General features: G+C 43.1%; 1 protein-coding gene across 1 annotated transcript; it reads right to left on the minus strand.

Moving 5' to 3' along the window:
* Positions 1-1678: 1678 nt before the first annotated feature.
* LDHB (lactate dehydrogenase B) lies at positions 1679-13546 on the minus strand. The gene is made up of 8 exons (XM_049821906.1): positions 13420-13546; positions 12417-12548; positions 8273-8390; positions 7578-7751; positions 5205-5378; positions 3810-3927; positions 2796-2919; positions 1679-2029 (listed from the first exon to the last, which is right to left on the minus strand). The coding sequence occupies exons 2-8, from the start codon at positions 12540-12542 to the stop codon at positions 1862-1864; spliced, it is 1002 nt and encodes a 333-aa protein (XP_049677863.1). The 5' UTR covers positions 12543-12548; positions 13420-13546; the 3' UTR covers positions 1679-1861.
* Positions 13547-16305: the final 2759 nt, after the last annotated feature.

Here is a 16305-nt window from a genome sequence, read left to right on the forward strand (position 1 = left end):
CAGACAGTAGGTGACAGTAGCTTCCCAGCTCAAACACTGATTACTATGTTTCTTTCAAGATGTCCCAACCTACTTTCGGTCTCAGTTTGCTGACTAGAGAACAAGGTATGACCCTACATTTTTAATGGGTGAGGAATGCAACCTGATGCAATCAGGGACAAAACCCAGTTTTATTGTAGCTGAGTCATCTTTTTAAAAAAAAAAAAAAAATCAAGATTCACTATCAGAAGGGAAAAAGGCCCACTCCCTGTCCTCTAAGGCAACAGATGCCTTTTCACACACATCAGTCAAGAATCCTGCAACATAACGTCCCACAACATAGCTTTGAATTTTTTCATTAACCAAGAACAGTGCAACAACAAAGCCAGGAAGGAACTGTGTAAGGTAGCCAGCTAAGCATGCTCTGGTGAAAATTGCCAATGGGTGTGTCCTGCAAACAGCAGCAGCTTATGCCATTTACCTCATGACAGCCGATCACCAACAGTTCTCAGCAGGTACTTAAGCTAATCTTTCCAGGCATGGAAAGCCTTCCAGTAAGATCACCACACTGAGTTATGAAAGTAGAAACTATAATTTTCCCTATCCTACCAGTAAAGAAGTCTGGCATTTAGCATGCAACTGAGAATAAAACATCTCCTACAGTCTCCCTGGGATGCCCATTGTAAATAATGCTGCCACCATCATCCCATGCATATTTCACTCATTACATACTTACTAAATGACAGGATAGCAGTTATTTTGCAATATGACAGGACTTGCATGACCTTTTCTTTTAAAGGGAGCTACAAAAGTTAAGCTACTTGCTTGTGAAAGTGTTTTAGTCTACTACTCAAAGCATTTTAATGGAGCTAGAAAAGGCCTTTAAATCACTTGAACTTAGACCATTTGTTATGAAACAAGACTCACAAGCCCCTGAATTATGATACAAGATAGAGGGATTTGATACTGTTTGTCCCCTGGACATTTAGGTTGAGCAGTTCAAGGCATGCCAAGCAAGTACTGGCTATTTTATGGTTAATATCTATTCCATAATTGTAAGTGATTAAGAAATAAAACCTTGGGATTTTTGAAATCTGTTCTCCCAAGTATATAAGCACTTGTGAAAAAATAATTCTGAAATTTAGAGATTATAAAGGCCCAATTTGACTTGTTCCATAAACAAGATTACCATTGGACTTCAGCCTAACTCTAAAAAAAACATTGGATTTTGGTAATCAAATAGAAACAAATGTTGGTTGTTCTAAACATTATGAAAACTAGATACCAATAATGGGCAAAGAATTTACTCCAGAAGAGAGAAGGAACTACAGAACCCTTTTTCTAGGCCAGTGGCATACAGAGTCTTAATGCTGGCATATTTTTGGCAGGTGGCCCAGAGGCAGATCCCCATTCCATTTCCTCTACCCATCAGTAAAAAATAGCAAGTACTGTATCAGAAAGAAGTCTGGGAATGAACAACACTTAGTCAGCATCTGGATTGAAACTAAGTCATAAAATCTTAGAAGCCTTTTTTGTATTAGTGAAATCCCACCACAGGCAATTACTACATTGTTTGTAATCTTTTAAAAGGACATGTGCATCTATGCTTCCATGTAGTCTGTGGCAAACATTAAAGGAGAATGCTAGACTGAGCTAGATAAATTAAATACTGAAAATGAGTCACTAGGACAACAAAACATGCCTGAAAGTTGCTTTATTTGTTCATAAGGTCTGTGCGTTACAGCAAGCGTAAGTTTAGCTACTGTGGACAAAGCTCAGTCTGGAAGAGCATTAATGTTAACCGTAGAGATGTATAGTGAGTAGAGCCCACATTTGCACACAACACGCTGGTTTTCTATGGCTGGAATCTAACATTCACGAATTACAGATCTTTGAGATCTTTCTGGATGTTCCACAATGTATCTGCACTCTTCTTCAGCTGAGCCACTTCATCATCTTTCAGCTTTTGGTTGATGACACTTGTCAATCCAGAGGCACTTAGGACAGCAGGAAGGCTCAAGAAGACATCATTCTCAATGCCATACATGCCCTGCCACAAACAAAACAGATCAGACATGAACCCATAACCCTAGCTGTGCTTTTAGTTTACATAGTAGGAAGCCTTCCGAGAGTAGAGCTCAAGACTATCATTTCACAACCTGCAGAAAATTTTCAGTCACAATGTATTTGAGAAAATAAAAAGTACAGAGTTGTTTTGGACCAAGTGATTGGCAATACTGAGATGACTGATTTCAGAAACCCCACCTGCAAACCCCTCACTTATTTATATACAGCAAGTAGCTGACACAATTAAAAAAACATAGGATTAGGGCAGGTTTTTTCCTATATGGATGGAGCATTAAGTTCAGCCTACTCAGAGTCCTTGATGCACCAGAGGTTATACAGCTGGTGCAGACTACATACAGCCAGTTACACCAGCTATAAAAGGACACAGCTCTCTTCCCTAGCACCTTTGCTAGGCACCAATTCATGGAATCACAGCTGGGCCTCCATAAAGTTTTCCATTTTTGCACCGAAACTTCCTTTTAATGAATCTGCATGCCATACATGGTAAACTACACAAAGGTAGTACAAAGTTGCATAGAGTAAAGAGAACTTAGTTTCAGCTCCATACTTGTGAGGAGTGTAGGCTAAGAGGTCACACTAGAAAAAAATTGCAATAGTAAGCTCCTATTTTAAATTCAAAGTAGTATCTTACAAAGCTTCCTTTGTTCAGCACCTTGCTAACTGAGACTATTTAACTTTTCCGTAACAACAAAATGGACTAGAGCATCCAGTCAGCCACCACTTCTTACCTTTACCAGTGTTGAGACTGAGTGAACCCGGCACAAGTTCTTCAGCATGGTCTCACAGAGGTCAGCAACGCTAAGGCCAATAGCCCAGTTTGTGTATCCCTTAAGTCTGATTACCTCATAGGCACTAAGGAAATATTGAAATACAGTTGCATTAAGATGTCTTCAAGACACTGTGCGAATGCTAAGTCTTAAGGTGAGTGAATGTTTCCCATTGAAAAAAATCTGAAACACTTGTGACATTGATGTTTTAATTCCAAAACTTACAAAGTAAGAGTTACATATTTCAGCATTAGAGAATAAAATCTACAGTATCCCCATATGTGCAACAAAGCAGCCCTATTGTTCTCCCAGGATTAGCTGAAAAGAAATATAGTTTCCATCTGTGAACAGGTTTTAGTGTTAAGTAGATAAACAGACACCTACAACTGAAATTCTCTATTCAAGTCAGTGGCACAATCATTCTGAGTGCATTTGGAATAGGTCAACAGAGTCAAAGCCATGCACTACCTATGCACACCCCCTAATTTTTCTAGCCAACATCTGTGTACACTTTATACCAGTATAGTCCTTGTTTCACAAGTGAGACAAGTGATTTAGCAACATGTATAGTTACCTCTAGACGTTTCCCTAAATTAATGAACAAGTTTTCCCAAATCAACTCCAATGCTCTGCTCACAGAAACATACTACCTTTTCTTAGAGTCTTGTGCCCTTTGAACAAAGTTAACCACTTAAGAAGCTACTTGTGAGAAAGCAAGTGCACACAGCTCTAAGCACTGCAGTACTAAAGTGGGTATGTTATGCAATAGCTTGTCTCGCTGCAGGATAATAAAGCTTACCAACTGAAATCCCACATCTTGGTGTTTAAGCCAGCAGTTCCACTTACTCATGCAACCCTCTAAATAAAAGGGCATGAAAGCTGCAGCAGAATGGAGAGGCAGTGACAAGGAGGCAGCGTGCAGACTAGCTATTTTCAGCATCACATATATCCACCTTATTCCTCAAGTCATTGTACCTTTCGACTACTTGCTTGTGGAGATCCTTCCAGTTCTCACCATCTTTGTCAGTTCCCATAGCAGGATTCAGCTCCTGGAGAGGAACGCCTGCCACATTAACTCCGCTCCAAACAGCCACTGTAACAGAGAGAGGACATAAGTTTCCATAGCACTTAGCAACTCCCCTTCCACTTTTCCTATCCAAGATAACTGGAAACAAAGTACTCATAGCCAGAACCACAATAATGTTTGAGGCAAATTTAAAGTTTTCATTTAACTACAGTTAATTCTGAGAGCTCTGGGGGACAAATATGAGACTACTTTAACAAGTACTTTAAAAAGTCAATCACAACACAGAACCTAAGTTTCAGTCCTCGGAGGGTGTAGACAGCTACTTTTGAACTCAGAAACCTCAAGTTCTAGCAAAAGGTCACATCTTAGCTGTTCAACCTTTTAAAACTAATTTTACTCAAAAATTGCAGCAAGTATGTATTTGCTGTCCCGCTAATCAGTATTAGAGTTAGCCTTCAAGAATTATACTCTTATTTCCCTAACAGGGTAGCAATATGCAAACTTAGAATATCAAGAGAGGAATTTGCACATCTCCATATGGGAAGCTTACAGGCAGACTCACTCTCAGCTCCTGTGAAGTAACTAGGAATTCTTAGTTACTTCAAGCAAAAGCAGCTGTAACACTGAAGCAAGATGAGCTCTGTGTATGCTCAGCCAAGCTCTAATTTCATTACAATGTAGGGCTGGCTTCAGTAAATACTGTTGTTGATCAGACATTGTACTTTGATCAAATGCAAGGGGACATTGAAGGGGTGGCTCCCTTAGAATTCTAAAACAGTACAAATCTACATAGATATTCTGTTGCATCATTTCAGACTTGAAATAAGTGAACTGAATCAAGGCAAATAAGCTTCTTTGATTTCACATGGTTTTAAAACCATCTTCTCATTTAAATAGCATGGAGAAAAGTCACAAAAAGGGATAATTTTGTTAGCCTGAATCTGTATTCCTAGCTTTCTCTACTACTCGCAACAAGCTCTGTCATTGACCTAACAAGAGCTAATACTGCTTTCAAAGGAAAGCTGTGCTACAGGCTATGTTATGATACTCCAAAAACTGAGGATAAACAAAAATAATAAGCTGTAGCCTTCAGGACACAACTTAGCTAACAAAATTGGCCTTTTCAGTTCAGGGTTTAATCATACAGCCACAATCACTTTCATTAAAAATGTGTAGCTACATTTCCTGGACTTGACTCAACTCTAACATTCATAAAAATACAGCAAAGTACTAGTTACTTGAGCCTAGCTGCATCTGTTCTTTCAGAATTTTGTAACACCCTTTAGGCCTCAACCTCTAACACTCTATTGCTTATTCCCAGGGAGGTCAGAACTGCTTCTTACCACTAGAATCACCATGTTCTCCCAAGATCCAGCCGTGGCAGCTGGTTGGGTGGATACCAAGTCTCTCAGCCATCAGATAGCGAAATCTAGCTGTGTCTAGATTGCAGCCACTTCCAATCACACGGTGTTTTGGCAGGCCACTCAGCTTCCATGTGACATAGGTTAATATATCCACTGAAAAGAAAAACACGCACAGTAAATGAGACAATTCACATACACCAAGAATGCTGCAACAATTACTTTACTGCAAGCAAGAGGGCAATCAGGACAACTCAGAACACAGTTACGCTCATTGGTCGAAGTATTTTAGGTCTGACTGTTTGGGGGATTAAAACGAATACACTGCTTGAAACTTAGGACCCATCAAGCTACTGTTCAAAGAAAATTGAGGAAGGTCTTTGGAGATTAGTATCCTACCAGCTAAAGTTGGAGGCACTCTGTCACAGCCAAACCCCTGGGGCATCCAGAATTGAGACTGAACTCATGTGGCTAAAAGATTCAAGCAATTTCCTGAAGTCATGTTACCTTCCACTTTATCATCACAATAAGAGGTAAAGCAATTTACAGTGAAACATGCTTGAGATTTACATACTCTATTTCCAGTTGGTAACTACTGCAGTTTAATTTCTTGAACAGTCATGCATTAAGCAGTTTCTACACTGATTACCTCTGTAGCATGAAAAGCCAGATAAGCAATATGCTTTAGCTGCATGTGGCTCTAAAAACAGTTTTAGAAAAAAACCAAACCTAGGTTGGGTCAGGGAAAGAGGCGGATGCGAGCAAAGAGAAAAACCTCTAATCCACAGATCAAAGCAACAATAATAAACAGGCTGCAATAATTAATCATGGCTCAAAAAAACTCTCGAAAGCCAGACAGTTCTCAGGAGGGAGTATATTTGTGTATATAGATCTGAAATACAACATTTGCTCTGCTCAAGCACCAACAGCACATCATCTCAGTAGCATTCACACCTTGCTGTTACAAGTGGCATGCTCATCAGGCATAGATAGCTTCCCTATAGCTTGTTGGGGCAGTTCCTGCCAGGATCACAGTAATGTGTACAGACTATAGTGCACCTCCCTATCAAACAGTTACAATTGCTCCAGACAGTCTGGCTTTCAAGTCAGGTGCAGACACACATGCAGACTTTGAGCTCTGCTTTGTAATCCCATCATTCGCCTACAGTAGGGTTTTCCACAGGACAGGCTGTGGACAGTGCTATCTGAGCTAGAGCTCAGGCAAATCTGAGGAAGTTAAACAGGGAAGAACGTCAAGGTCACACATGCAGTGGACACCCCAGAAGTTCCTTCTAATGGGCTCACAATAACTTCCACTATATAAAACTAGTGGACAAAACTCCACACATTTTGAGAAAAAGCATTATAAAAATAGTTCTGAAAAAGCAACATGGAATTCTCCTGCAGCTGCTCTACCAGAAAGAATTCTATAGTTTGAATTCAGCCTTGCTAGAACAAGAACAATTTGATCTTTGGCTCAGTTGGATTCTTAGATAAGTGTTTAAAATTACCATAAGTTATTGTACTTGCACAGCAGCCACTTGCTCAGTAGCCTAGTGTTCAGTAGTACTAATTGTACACCAGCTAATTACTCGACCACCAGCTGAATTGCTAGCTTTACATGCACCATTTTGACTCTGTGAAGTTATCTTTAAAAGCAGCATCACTTCATTGCTAGCGTTCTGTAGTAATGGCTTTACTCACATGTTGAATCAAGCAAAGACAGCCCTACAGAGACACCCTACAAAGCATATGAGGATGTTTACAGTCAGCTTTAGACATCCAAATATCCAAGCTGTCCCAGCGCTGAGATGCTTGCAAGTGAGTACAGAAATATATATTGTAATCAGTTGTAACTAAGTCTTTTCTAATCTAACTGAACTATGTGGTAGTTAACCCTTCCCCCACCGCAGGCTTCAGCATGCAAATTCTTTTTCCTGAAAATACAGCCAAGACTATAGGGTAAGTTCTTAATCCTTAAAAATACGCTGTATCACATCCAGACACAAAAGAAAGTTATAATTTACAAACAATTTAAAAGCAAAACAGATGTCTCCTTTAGAAAGAAAAATTTTAAACTACCTGCTGCTTAAGCCAAAGTATGTATGTAAAGAACTGAAGTATTTACCATGAGGTATGCTTCTAAAACACAGACACCATGAGAAGTTCTGAATAGAAAGCATCGGCAAATACAGAATATTTGTTTGTATTCTGCTGTTAGCAACTACATGGCAGATGTCCACACAAAGCTATTAATTTTCAACATTCAATTTGTACTTGAGAAGACTGATAAAATAAAACACTAGTTCCCCGACAAATAGAATTTTTAAATGTTCTAGGAAAAGATTGCCTTACCTGGGTTGGAAACCACCAGAATGGTACAGTTAGGGCTGTATTTGATAATCTGAGGAATGATGAATTTGAAGACATTCACATTCCTCTGAACCAGGTTGAGACGACTCTCCCCCTCTTGCTGACGAACTCCTGCAGTAACTACCACAATCTTAGAGTTGGCTGTGACAGCATAGTCTACAATAGAGCATGGGGGAGAAGATATAGAATGTGTTAAATAGTTATCACTTATTTCAATAGCATTGTGTTCATACAGGTATTATGAGTAGCTTCTCCACTGTGCACACATACAAATGCAAAAAACATGAGACATCAATATTAAAGCCAGCACCATCTCTTAAAATTGTCCTGGTATATCAGTACGTGCGTCTTAACAGTACATTCAACCCCTCCGAATCTCATTTCTACTATCCAAATAACAATACTATTTCTTCTACATCAGAGGTATTAGAGTTTCATTAAAATCAATTTTAGTCAAGCAGCTCAAAACTGTAAAGTGGCCATTAGAAATGTAAGAGAAAGCCCAGACTGAGAGCCACTCCCATTGTTATGGTGTTCATCTGAACTCTCACCCCAGTTCATATACTTTAACTTTTCAATGCCAAACCCTTGGAGTTCTTTAGCATTACACAACTAATGCTCCACTATTAAGCAAACTCACAGAATATCAGTATTAAATAAAAGAAACTGAGGTTCACCTTTGTCTGCCACAATCTTATGAGTATGAAGGAACAAGCTCCCATGCTGTAGATCCATCATTTCTCCTTTTAGTTTGTCTTCCAAAACATCAACCAGAGCAAGCTCATCACAAAGACCCTGAAAACAACAAAATTTGAAGGAGTCAATGAAGCAGTTAACTTGCATTTTAAAGTTACCCCTGAGTTGAGCTATATTATATTTTAAGTAACATGTTACACATCTGAAAGCCTTTCTTCTCCAAAGGTAAACCAGCAGGACCGCATTATCTCGGTGTTCTGATATATCTCACAGTAACAAAGCCAGAGGCTACTACGCCACAGGTTCATAAAACTCATTCAGACTTTCCAGAAAAGGTATTATTTGTGGGAAGTTTGAGGGCAGGCACAGCTAACCCTTTGATAGCAAAGCACTTCACGATTTAGTTATTATCTTAAGAAAAAAGTTGCATCTTTCAGAGTTGTAACAAACCTTCTAAATCTATCCAGCAAATAGGCCTATTTTTAAATATTTAAATACCTAAAATAACAGACCTCAGTTATCAAATAATTATTCTCTTATACCATTCCTTCAACCAGTTCATTTCACAAAAATATAGAAGAACAGACTCATTTTTCTCAATACTAAAAACAGTATCAAGAGAAAACAGATTCTTTACCTAATTTTTCTCTACTAGAGCTACTACATTCTATTTACTTTGCAGAACAGATTTAGCCACGTATGCTTGTTGTCCAGCCAGGTTAAATTGGGATCTAATGCCATATAGTCTCAGAACAGGAAAACAGTGAAATACAGGGGTGGAGGAAAAAGGCATTCTGCTCCAATGCAAGATTTTACTGCCTTTTGACGTAAGTGTTTACTACGCTTGTAAATTCTACTATACTTAAAGGCTTACCATTCAGTAAATTATACTGAGATTCAAATTACTTTTATTTTCCTAGGTATCTACAGCATAGTTAAACCATTTTTATGCTATCGAAAATATTACTTCAAGCAAGCTTTGTTTCCTTTTATATAAAAGGTAACTATCATTATTTCACATGGAAATATTAATTATTAGCATCAACTAAACTACTTTAAACATGCAACAATACACACCATTTTTCCTGTGGAAATATGTATTTAGCAGCAGGCTTATTTAATTTTTTCATTTCATAGTTTAAAATAATGTCAAGAGTTTACTTAGTTTCTGCACTGCTTCCTTTCACAGCTGATTTGATCAACTGCTGGAGGAAAACCTTAAGAACCTCTGCTCTCAAAATAGTCCGCAGGATAAAATTAAAGTCTCAGCTATTTAAACATTATGAAGCAGTATCCTTTACTGAAGTCACTGGTGTTAAACTATGAAGTTACTGTAATCAGAATTTGAAAAAAGAATGTGTTCACATGTGTGATTATGGATAGATTTATACACTCACAGTCTGACAATATGGGAGTCTAGACCTTGCAACCAGTATTCACCAGACTCAGCAGGTTCAAGGAGCCAGTTCTCACTGAAACAGAAGAGCACCTGGAATATCTCCAGTGACTAATTTCATGAATTTGCATTAGTGTTGCCTAGAGAAGAATTCAGCTCATTATTAGCACACACAGGAATGAAGTCTACACAATCACCAAATGCGGCTTAAAATATTCTCATTGAAAAGAGCTGACTTGTGACGGTGGGGATGTTTCCATTTCTAAAACAGTATGGCAACATCAGTGACTTGTCTCTAACAGAGGGAGCTAAAAATAACCAACATGGAAGTTTTAGTGTCATTCAGATTTATACATTAAATACTGCACCAGTAAACGGAAATTAGTATTATCCCACTGTTTTAATTTTATAAAATTTAAAGCCATCTAAAACTCAACTGCATCCACATAGTAAAGTACAGGAAAACAGTACAAAATTTTATGCTGTGGTTTAACAAAAAGATATCTTGGGGAGCCAACCATCTCGCACTAGTCAAAACCACATTGTATTGGTCAACAGCCAGCTGAATACAAGCCAGCGGTATGCCTAGGTAGCCAAGGCGGCCAACAGCATCCTGGCCGGCATCAGAAATAGCCTGGCCAGCAGGAGCGGGGAAGCAATCATCCCTTTGTACTCTGTCACTGGCGAGGCCGCACCTCAAGTACCATGTTCAGTTTTGGGCCCCTCACAACAAGACGGACATGGAGGTGCTGGAGCGTGTCCAAAGAACAACAACGATGGTGGTGAAGGGCCTGGAGCACAAGTCTTGTGAGGAGCGGCTGAGGGAACTGGGGTTGTTTAGCCTGGAGAAAAGGAGGCTGAGGGGAGACCTTATCGCTCTCTACAACTACCTGAAAGGGGATTGTAGTGAGGTGGGTGCTGGTCTCTTCTATCAAGTAACAAGTGATAGGACTAGAGGAAATGGCCTCAAGTTGCACCAGGGGAGGTTTAGATTGGATATTAGGAAAAATTTATTCACCAAAAGGTCTGTCAAGTGTAACAGGCTGCCCAGGGAAGTGGTTGAGTCGCCATCCCTGGAGGTATTTAAAAAAGACATGTAGATATGGTGCTTAGGGACATGGTTTAGTGGTGGACTTCACAGTGCTAGGTTAACAGTTGGACTCCATGATCTTAAAGGTCTTTTCCAACCTAAACAATTCTATGATTCTAATTCAGTGACAAGAATTGGATGGTTTTGTTCCAAAAGTGTTTTATACTGCTGCTTATACTTGTGAGAGAACAGAAGCCTGGTTGAAATAAACTCCACCATGCCATAATCCCAGCTTGAAAAATTTAAAACCGGTTTTTACTCTGGGTTTGGTGCATAGAACTCATTAACAGTAAAACTTTGTGCCTAGATTTCTGAAAGCACAATTTGATCCTGCTTAGAGGAGCGTATTAAACAGATGAATGCTGGATTTCATGACATTTGTGGTAACTTCACCTGGCTCCCTCGCTGCCAACCTTACAGGTTACAGTACTCCTTCAAAAACTGATGAGTTCAGACCATGAGAGGCAAACATTTGCTTAAAAAATGTAAATATAAAGCCCCACAATGAACTGTTATCATTTTTCCATTAAATTTGCCCTTCAGTTATATAGTTTTAAAAACTATTTGTCACTTTCAGATCAGTACTGTGGTCTTTTCTTACTATCAGTTTTTCCTTGCTCACAAGGCTCATGAATATCAGCAAGTGAAAACCCTTAGAAGTTTTTTTAATGATTAAAACCCCAGCACTTTAAAAACATGCATCCTCAAGGAAATAGGTAGAAGGATAATCTCCAAATAAAATACAGCCAGTTTAGTAGTACATGCAAGATTTTTGATCTCACTGTGAGCTACCCAATTTAGTATCTGCCCCTGCAAGTGGATAGGGCATGCCTGTTAATGTCTTCTTTTAAAAAAAAAGATCTGCAGCGCCCACTTGTCTTTTCAAAAACAGCAGGAGAGGAATCAAATTTAACAAATTCACAATATTCTCCAAAAACAAAGTGCAAAGTACAGGAGATCCTTATTGCATAACAAGCCTTTGCTCAAAGACTGCAACATGAGATTTGCCAAAACCCCCAGAAACCAGTAACAGGAAAAGTCAGAATAACCTCAAGTCCAGCCCTCTATTTTTAGTTTCTGGAAAACTACCTAAACCTCTCTGGAAACAATAAAGTCATATAACCAAGCAGTAAGGGCTTAAGAGAAATAAAGAAGCCTACTGAAGGGGAGAGCAGTATTTTCAGTTATTATAGCACATTCACATTAAAAGACTAAAAAGCAAACACACATAGTTCTGATTCTTATCCTGTATTTTACATGGATTTCTGCTCCGTCTACATTCTTTGCCCAGCAGAGCTCTGCCACCAAGCAAACTCCAGCTTTGTTGTGGAAGAATAAGAAAACTGGAGAGAAAGAAAAGTCTGGCAGGGGCTTCAGAGCCATTGCTCACTACATTCTCCTAGCAGCTCGCAAAATAACTCCGCCTAACAAGAGATTTATTGCTAGGCACAGACGGAAAGGTGAGAGAACAAGGAGAAACTGAATGAGGCGGTCAGCCTTGCACGAACAATGTAGGTCACTGCTTACTTACGTGAACTGCAAATGATTCATTCCTGTACTAACCTACCAAATTTACCACCGTTTGCTAAGACAAACAGGCGGTGCAGAACCCAACTAGCACATTGACCTTGAGCCGTACCTTTCCAAGGATGCTGATAGCACAGGCCATCCCAACCTGTCCAACCCCCACAACAGTGATCTTGTTGTTGGGGACCACGGCTCCTGCAGCAACGGGGGTCATCAGCTTCTCCTTGAGAGTAGCCATGGTGTTCTGCAAGGAGAGGCAGAAAGCTTTGGTCCAAAGCAAGCCGGGGGAACCAAAACGCACGCTCGGAACCGAAGCGGTCGCCTTCGGCAGACGGAAGCCTGCCGATGGAAGCGCTGCGAGGGACTGCTGCTGAGGGGGGGTTTATGTAAGACAGCACAGGGGCACGCTGCCCTTGCTCGCAGGACTCCTTCCACCCCACGGGTTACCAGCCCACCCGTGCACCCACCCCTCTTCGCCCACAGGGCTCCGGCTCCCATCCCTCCCTCCCTCCCTGCTGCGCTCGCTGCTGCCCAGTGCGGGGGGGGGGGGGGGGAGGGGGAGCTGAGGGGGCAGACGCTATTTTGGCGGCACATAACAGAACATCCTCCTGCTCGCAGTTTCCAGAGCCTCCCCGCCGAAGGCAGAAATACTTTCTGCGTCAACGGCTCTTCGGCATCCCTCCCCCTCCAAGCGCCCCTCAGGGCTCCGGGCTGTGCGACCGGTAACAAAAGCCCGAACCAGTTTGGGAGCCGTAAGCCCGCTGGGATTTCCCCGGCTGGTTTCCATCCAGCCCCGAGGCTCCCTTCGCTCAACCCACGCCTCCCCGCGCGGTGCCCCCGACCTTCCCCTCCCCTCACATCCCTCCCTCCGCCCCGCCAGCTGCGGACCGGCGCCGGCAACACGAGGCCACCCGGCGGGTTTCCGCGCACGGCCGGGGGCCGCCATCCCACCCAAATCCTGGGGAACCACAGCCTGGCTCCGGCCACCGCATCCCACGGCGAGCGACCGCCGACGCCCCACCCCCCCGCCCGGGGCACCATTCGGCCGCCAACGCGGGGACCGAGCCGCCCGGATACGGGCTGGGCGACCCTCCGGCACGCCGCCCCACACCCACCAGCAAGGCTCAGAGCGGCGAGAGACAAGAGAAACGCGACCGCTCTCGTCGGGGGCTCGGGCAATGAGGGCTCCGCAGCGGAAGGGGCGGGCGCGGCGGGCAGGGCCGGGCCGTCCCCCGCCGCGCCCTCCGGGGCGTTCCCCGGCGCCGTGGGGGAGGCGGCCAAGGACGGAGGCTGAGGGAGGGCCGCCGGCCCGCCCCCCTTCCCCGCTCCTCGCCGCCCCGGGGCCGTGCGGCTGAGTTCCCGCCCGCGGCGGGGGCCGGCCCGGCTGACCCCTGGCGTCGCCGTGGGCCGCCTGACGGGGGAGGGGAGCGCTGGCTCGTCCCGCTGGGGGCTTTGTGCTGACGGCGGGAGTGGGGGGGGGGGGGGGGGGGGGGGCGAAGGGGTGCTGTGGGGAGGGGAGGCGGCCCGCGGGCCGCCGGAGAGGGGCCGGGTGGGCGTCCCCGCCGGGCGCCGCGCCTGTGGTGGCCGTGGCAGGGGGTGGCGGTCTCCCGAGCAGCCCTGGGGCCGCCTTCGCGGTCGGCTAACGGGGCGGGGGGTCGGTGTCCACAGGGCCGGAAGGAATAACGAGGAGCCGCCGCAAGAAGCTGCGCAAAAAAAGGGTTTTTACGTGATGTTCTTCCGAGGCAAGGTCGCTCAGGTTGTGGTCTCTGGTTTTTACGGTCTCTGATCTCTGCCCTGCAGCTGACTTCGGTTGGGTTTTTTTTGTGGCTGAACAAATCCCGGTGGGACAGTGGCACGCCTGGAGGCACACGCGGGGGAATGCTTAGGCGGGAAGGAGGAGTGCAGCCCGGTGGGTGCCATGACCGCTCCTCCTCCAACAACTGCTTCGGCCCCAGCCGTATCACACTCTCTTGACTATTTCACCACGTCCCAGTAGAGCATCACTTTAAAACGGCAGTATGGAGGACCTGGGGAATGAGCCCCTGGAGCGTGAATGGAGTTTTGTGCCTTGTAAAAGTAATAAGCCCATCGGTCACCATAAGTAACAGTAAAAACCAGATGATACGGCACACCTTTCCTCTGACCTGTGGAGCAGATCAGCTGAAAATTCGGGTATACCATTTGCCACTGTTGCTGAGCGAAGGAAGAAGGAAGTGATTTGTTTAAATTCCTGCGGGACCGACCCATGCAAAATAAGAAAGAATAGCAAAGAATATTTTCTCCTAATGCCATAATGTTACTTCTTTCTGGCTGTAAAGGAAGAAAGTAGAGGCAAAATACTGATCTGTACACGTTTAGTTTCACTAGGGAAGACAAGAAAGCTTTAGGTTTCTTGTCACAGGTGATTAACTCTCTCTCACAAGAGGGAAAACAGAACAGTAGATTCCAGAGTCCTCCCCAATAAGTCACCGGATTAAACGTGACTAGGCAGAGAGCCCGGCCCTTGCCGTCTAAGACTGCGGTTACCTTTTTTTCTGTCGTGGCCAGTTTAAGGTTTTATCGATTTTTTTGCCAGGTGTTTTGCCAGGCTAGTAATAACTGGATTAATTCCCTCTGGCTCACCAAGCAGCCAAACAAACGCTGGTGCCAGCATGAGAGAGGTGGTGAGCGCAAGTGGTGAGGAAAGGGTAAAAGCTGCTTTTCTGGGCAGCAGTACAGATTCATGCTGTCTTTAAGTGACTATCTAACCATGACCTACTTTGCTTCTTTACGTTGCTTGACATTGCAAAGCGTCCCCTGGAGGGAAGGGAATGAGTTAAGCCATCCACATGGCATTTCAGGTAGTGACTTGCTATAAGCAAATAAATTCAAGACTGTGGTAACTACGGCTGAAATGGGAGCTGGAGGTAAATAATAGTTACACAATGAAATGTAAGGGTAAGAAAGTCTATCCTGCATAATCAAAACAGGAACATGCACAGCTGAACTTCAAGAAAATAAGGGGGAAGGGAGAAGAAAACGTACAGGAGAGGTTAGGGAAGGATCAGAGTAAGGTATTTTCATTCCTGAACCAGAACCAAGGGGCTGTGCTTGCCCCAACAGCACCTGTTGGGAGGAACATTCGCTGCTGCATTATGTCTTCTTTGGACAGGATCCTTCTCTCCCCTTGTGAGCATTCAACCATCAATTTTCATAGTAGCATTTGTAATAAATGGAGAGGAAAATGCCACTTCCCTATTTGCAAGATCTTAAAGCCTTTAAAGGCAGACTGGACCATGTACCACATCTTACAACAGCTCTCCTAGGCCCCCTTTTAGATCAGGCTTCATTTTGTTTGCAGTGTTAAAAGCACAGGGTATTTAATCCCCTCCCTGAAGCGCTTGCAATCTAAATAGACAAGGCAGGTGGAGAACAGCAGAAGAAAGATTATTCCCTCTTCCTGCTCTTAGTTATTTACTTATTTATTGTTCCAGATGATGGAGGATTGAGGCACAGATAGGTGAAGAGATCTCCCCAACATCACACGGGAAGTCTCCTGGTGACAGGTCACAGTTTCAAAGTTCAACTCTAGTTTGGCAACGTTGGCGTTTTTGATGAAGCGCAGTTTTCCAGAAAAACAAACCCTCGTGTTAAGGGACACAGTCTAAATAAATTTGCCTGATAACCTTCATACAATTACAACATTTTTGTGTGTGTACATTTAAATCACATTTAACTTTTGGTTTGTATACAAAGTCTGTAATTAGATAAGTCTAAGATACTCCGCTACTTACATCTGTCCCATCATCTTCCCAAAACACATTAAAGTAGATAGGATTTCCCTGCTGGTTCTTTTTTTCCCAAACTGCAATTAAACCTCATTAGAAACAGAGATCTAGCTTGAAAAACTCTCTTAAGGGAACTCTTTCTCACAGCAAAATGTTGATGGTCTGATGGTCATGGTTTGATGGTGGCTGTAGTCCTAAGGTAGTAAACATCAGGAAAAATACAACCTAGGAGGG

Source organism: Accipiter gentilis, chromosome 18 (assembly GCF_929443795.1).
Source record: "Accipiter gentilis chromosome 18, bAccGen1.1, whole genome shotgun sequence".
In the NCBI taxonomy this organism is placed as follows: Eukaryota; Metazoa; Chordata; class Aves; order Accipitriformes; family Accipitridae; genus Astur; species Astur gentilis.

What these genes read in the sequence shown, in the direction of transcription:
- LDHB (XM_049821906.1), bottom strand. Translation starts at nt 12,542, where the DNA reads ATGGCTACTCTCAAGGAGAAGCTGATGACCCCCGTTGCTGCAGGAGCC. An exon ending in CACAAGCAAGTAGTCGAAAG is followed by an intron (nt 2,920 to 3,809) that starts GTACAATGACTT and finishes ATATTTCCTTAG; the next exon opens with TGCCTATGAGGTAATCAGAC. An exon ending in CAGTCTCAACACTGGTAAAG is followed by an intron (nt 2,030 to 2,795) that starts GTAAGAAGTGGT and finishes TGTTTGTGGCAG; the next exon opens with GGCATGTATGGCATTGAGAA.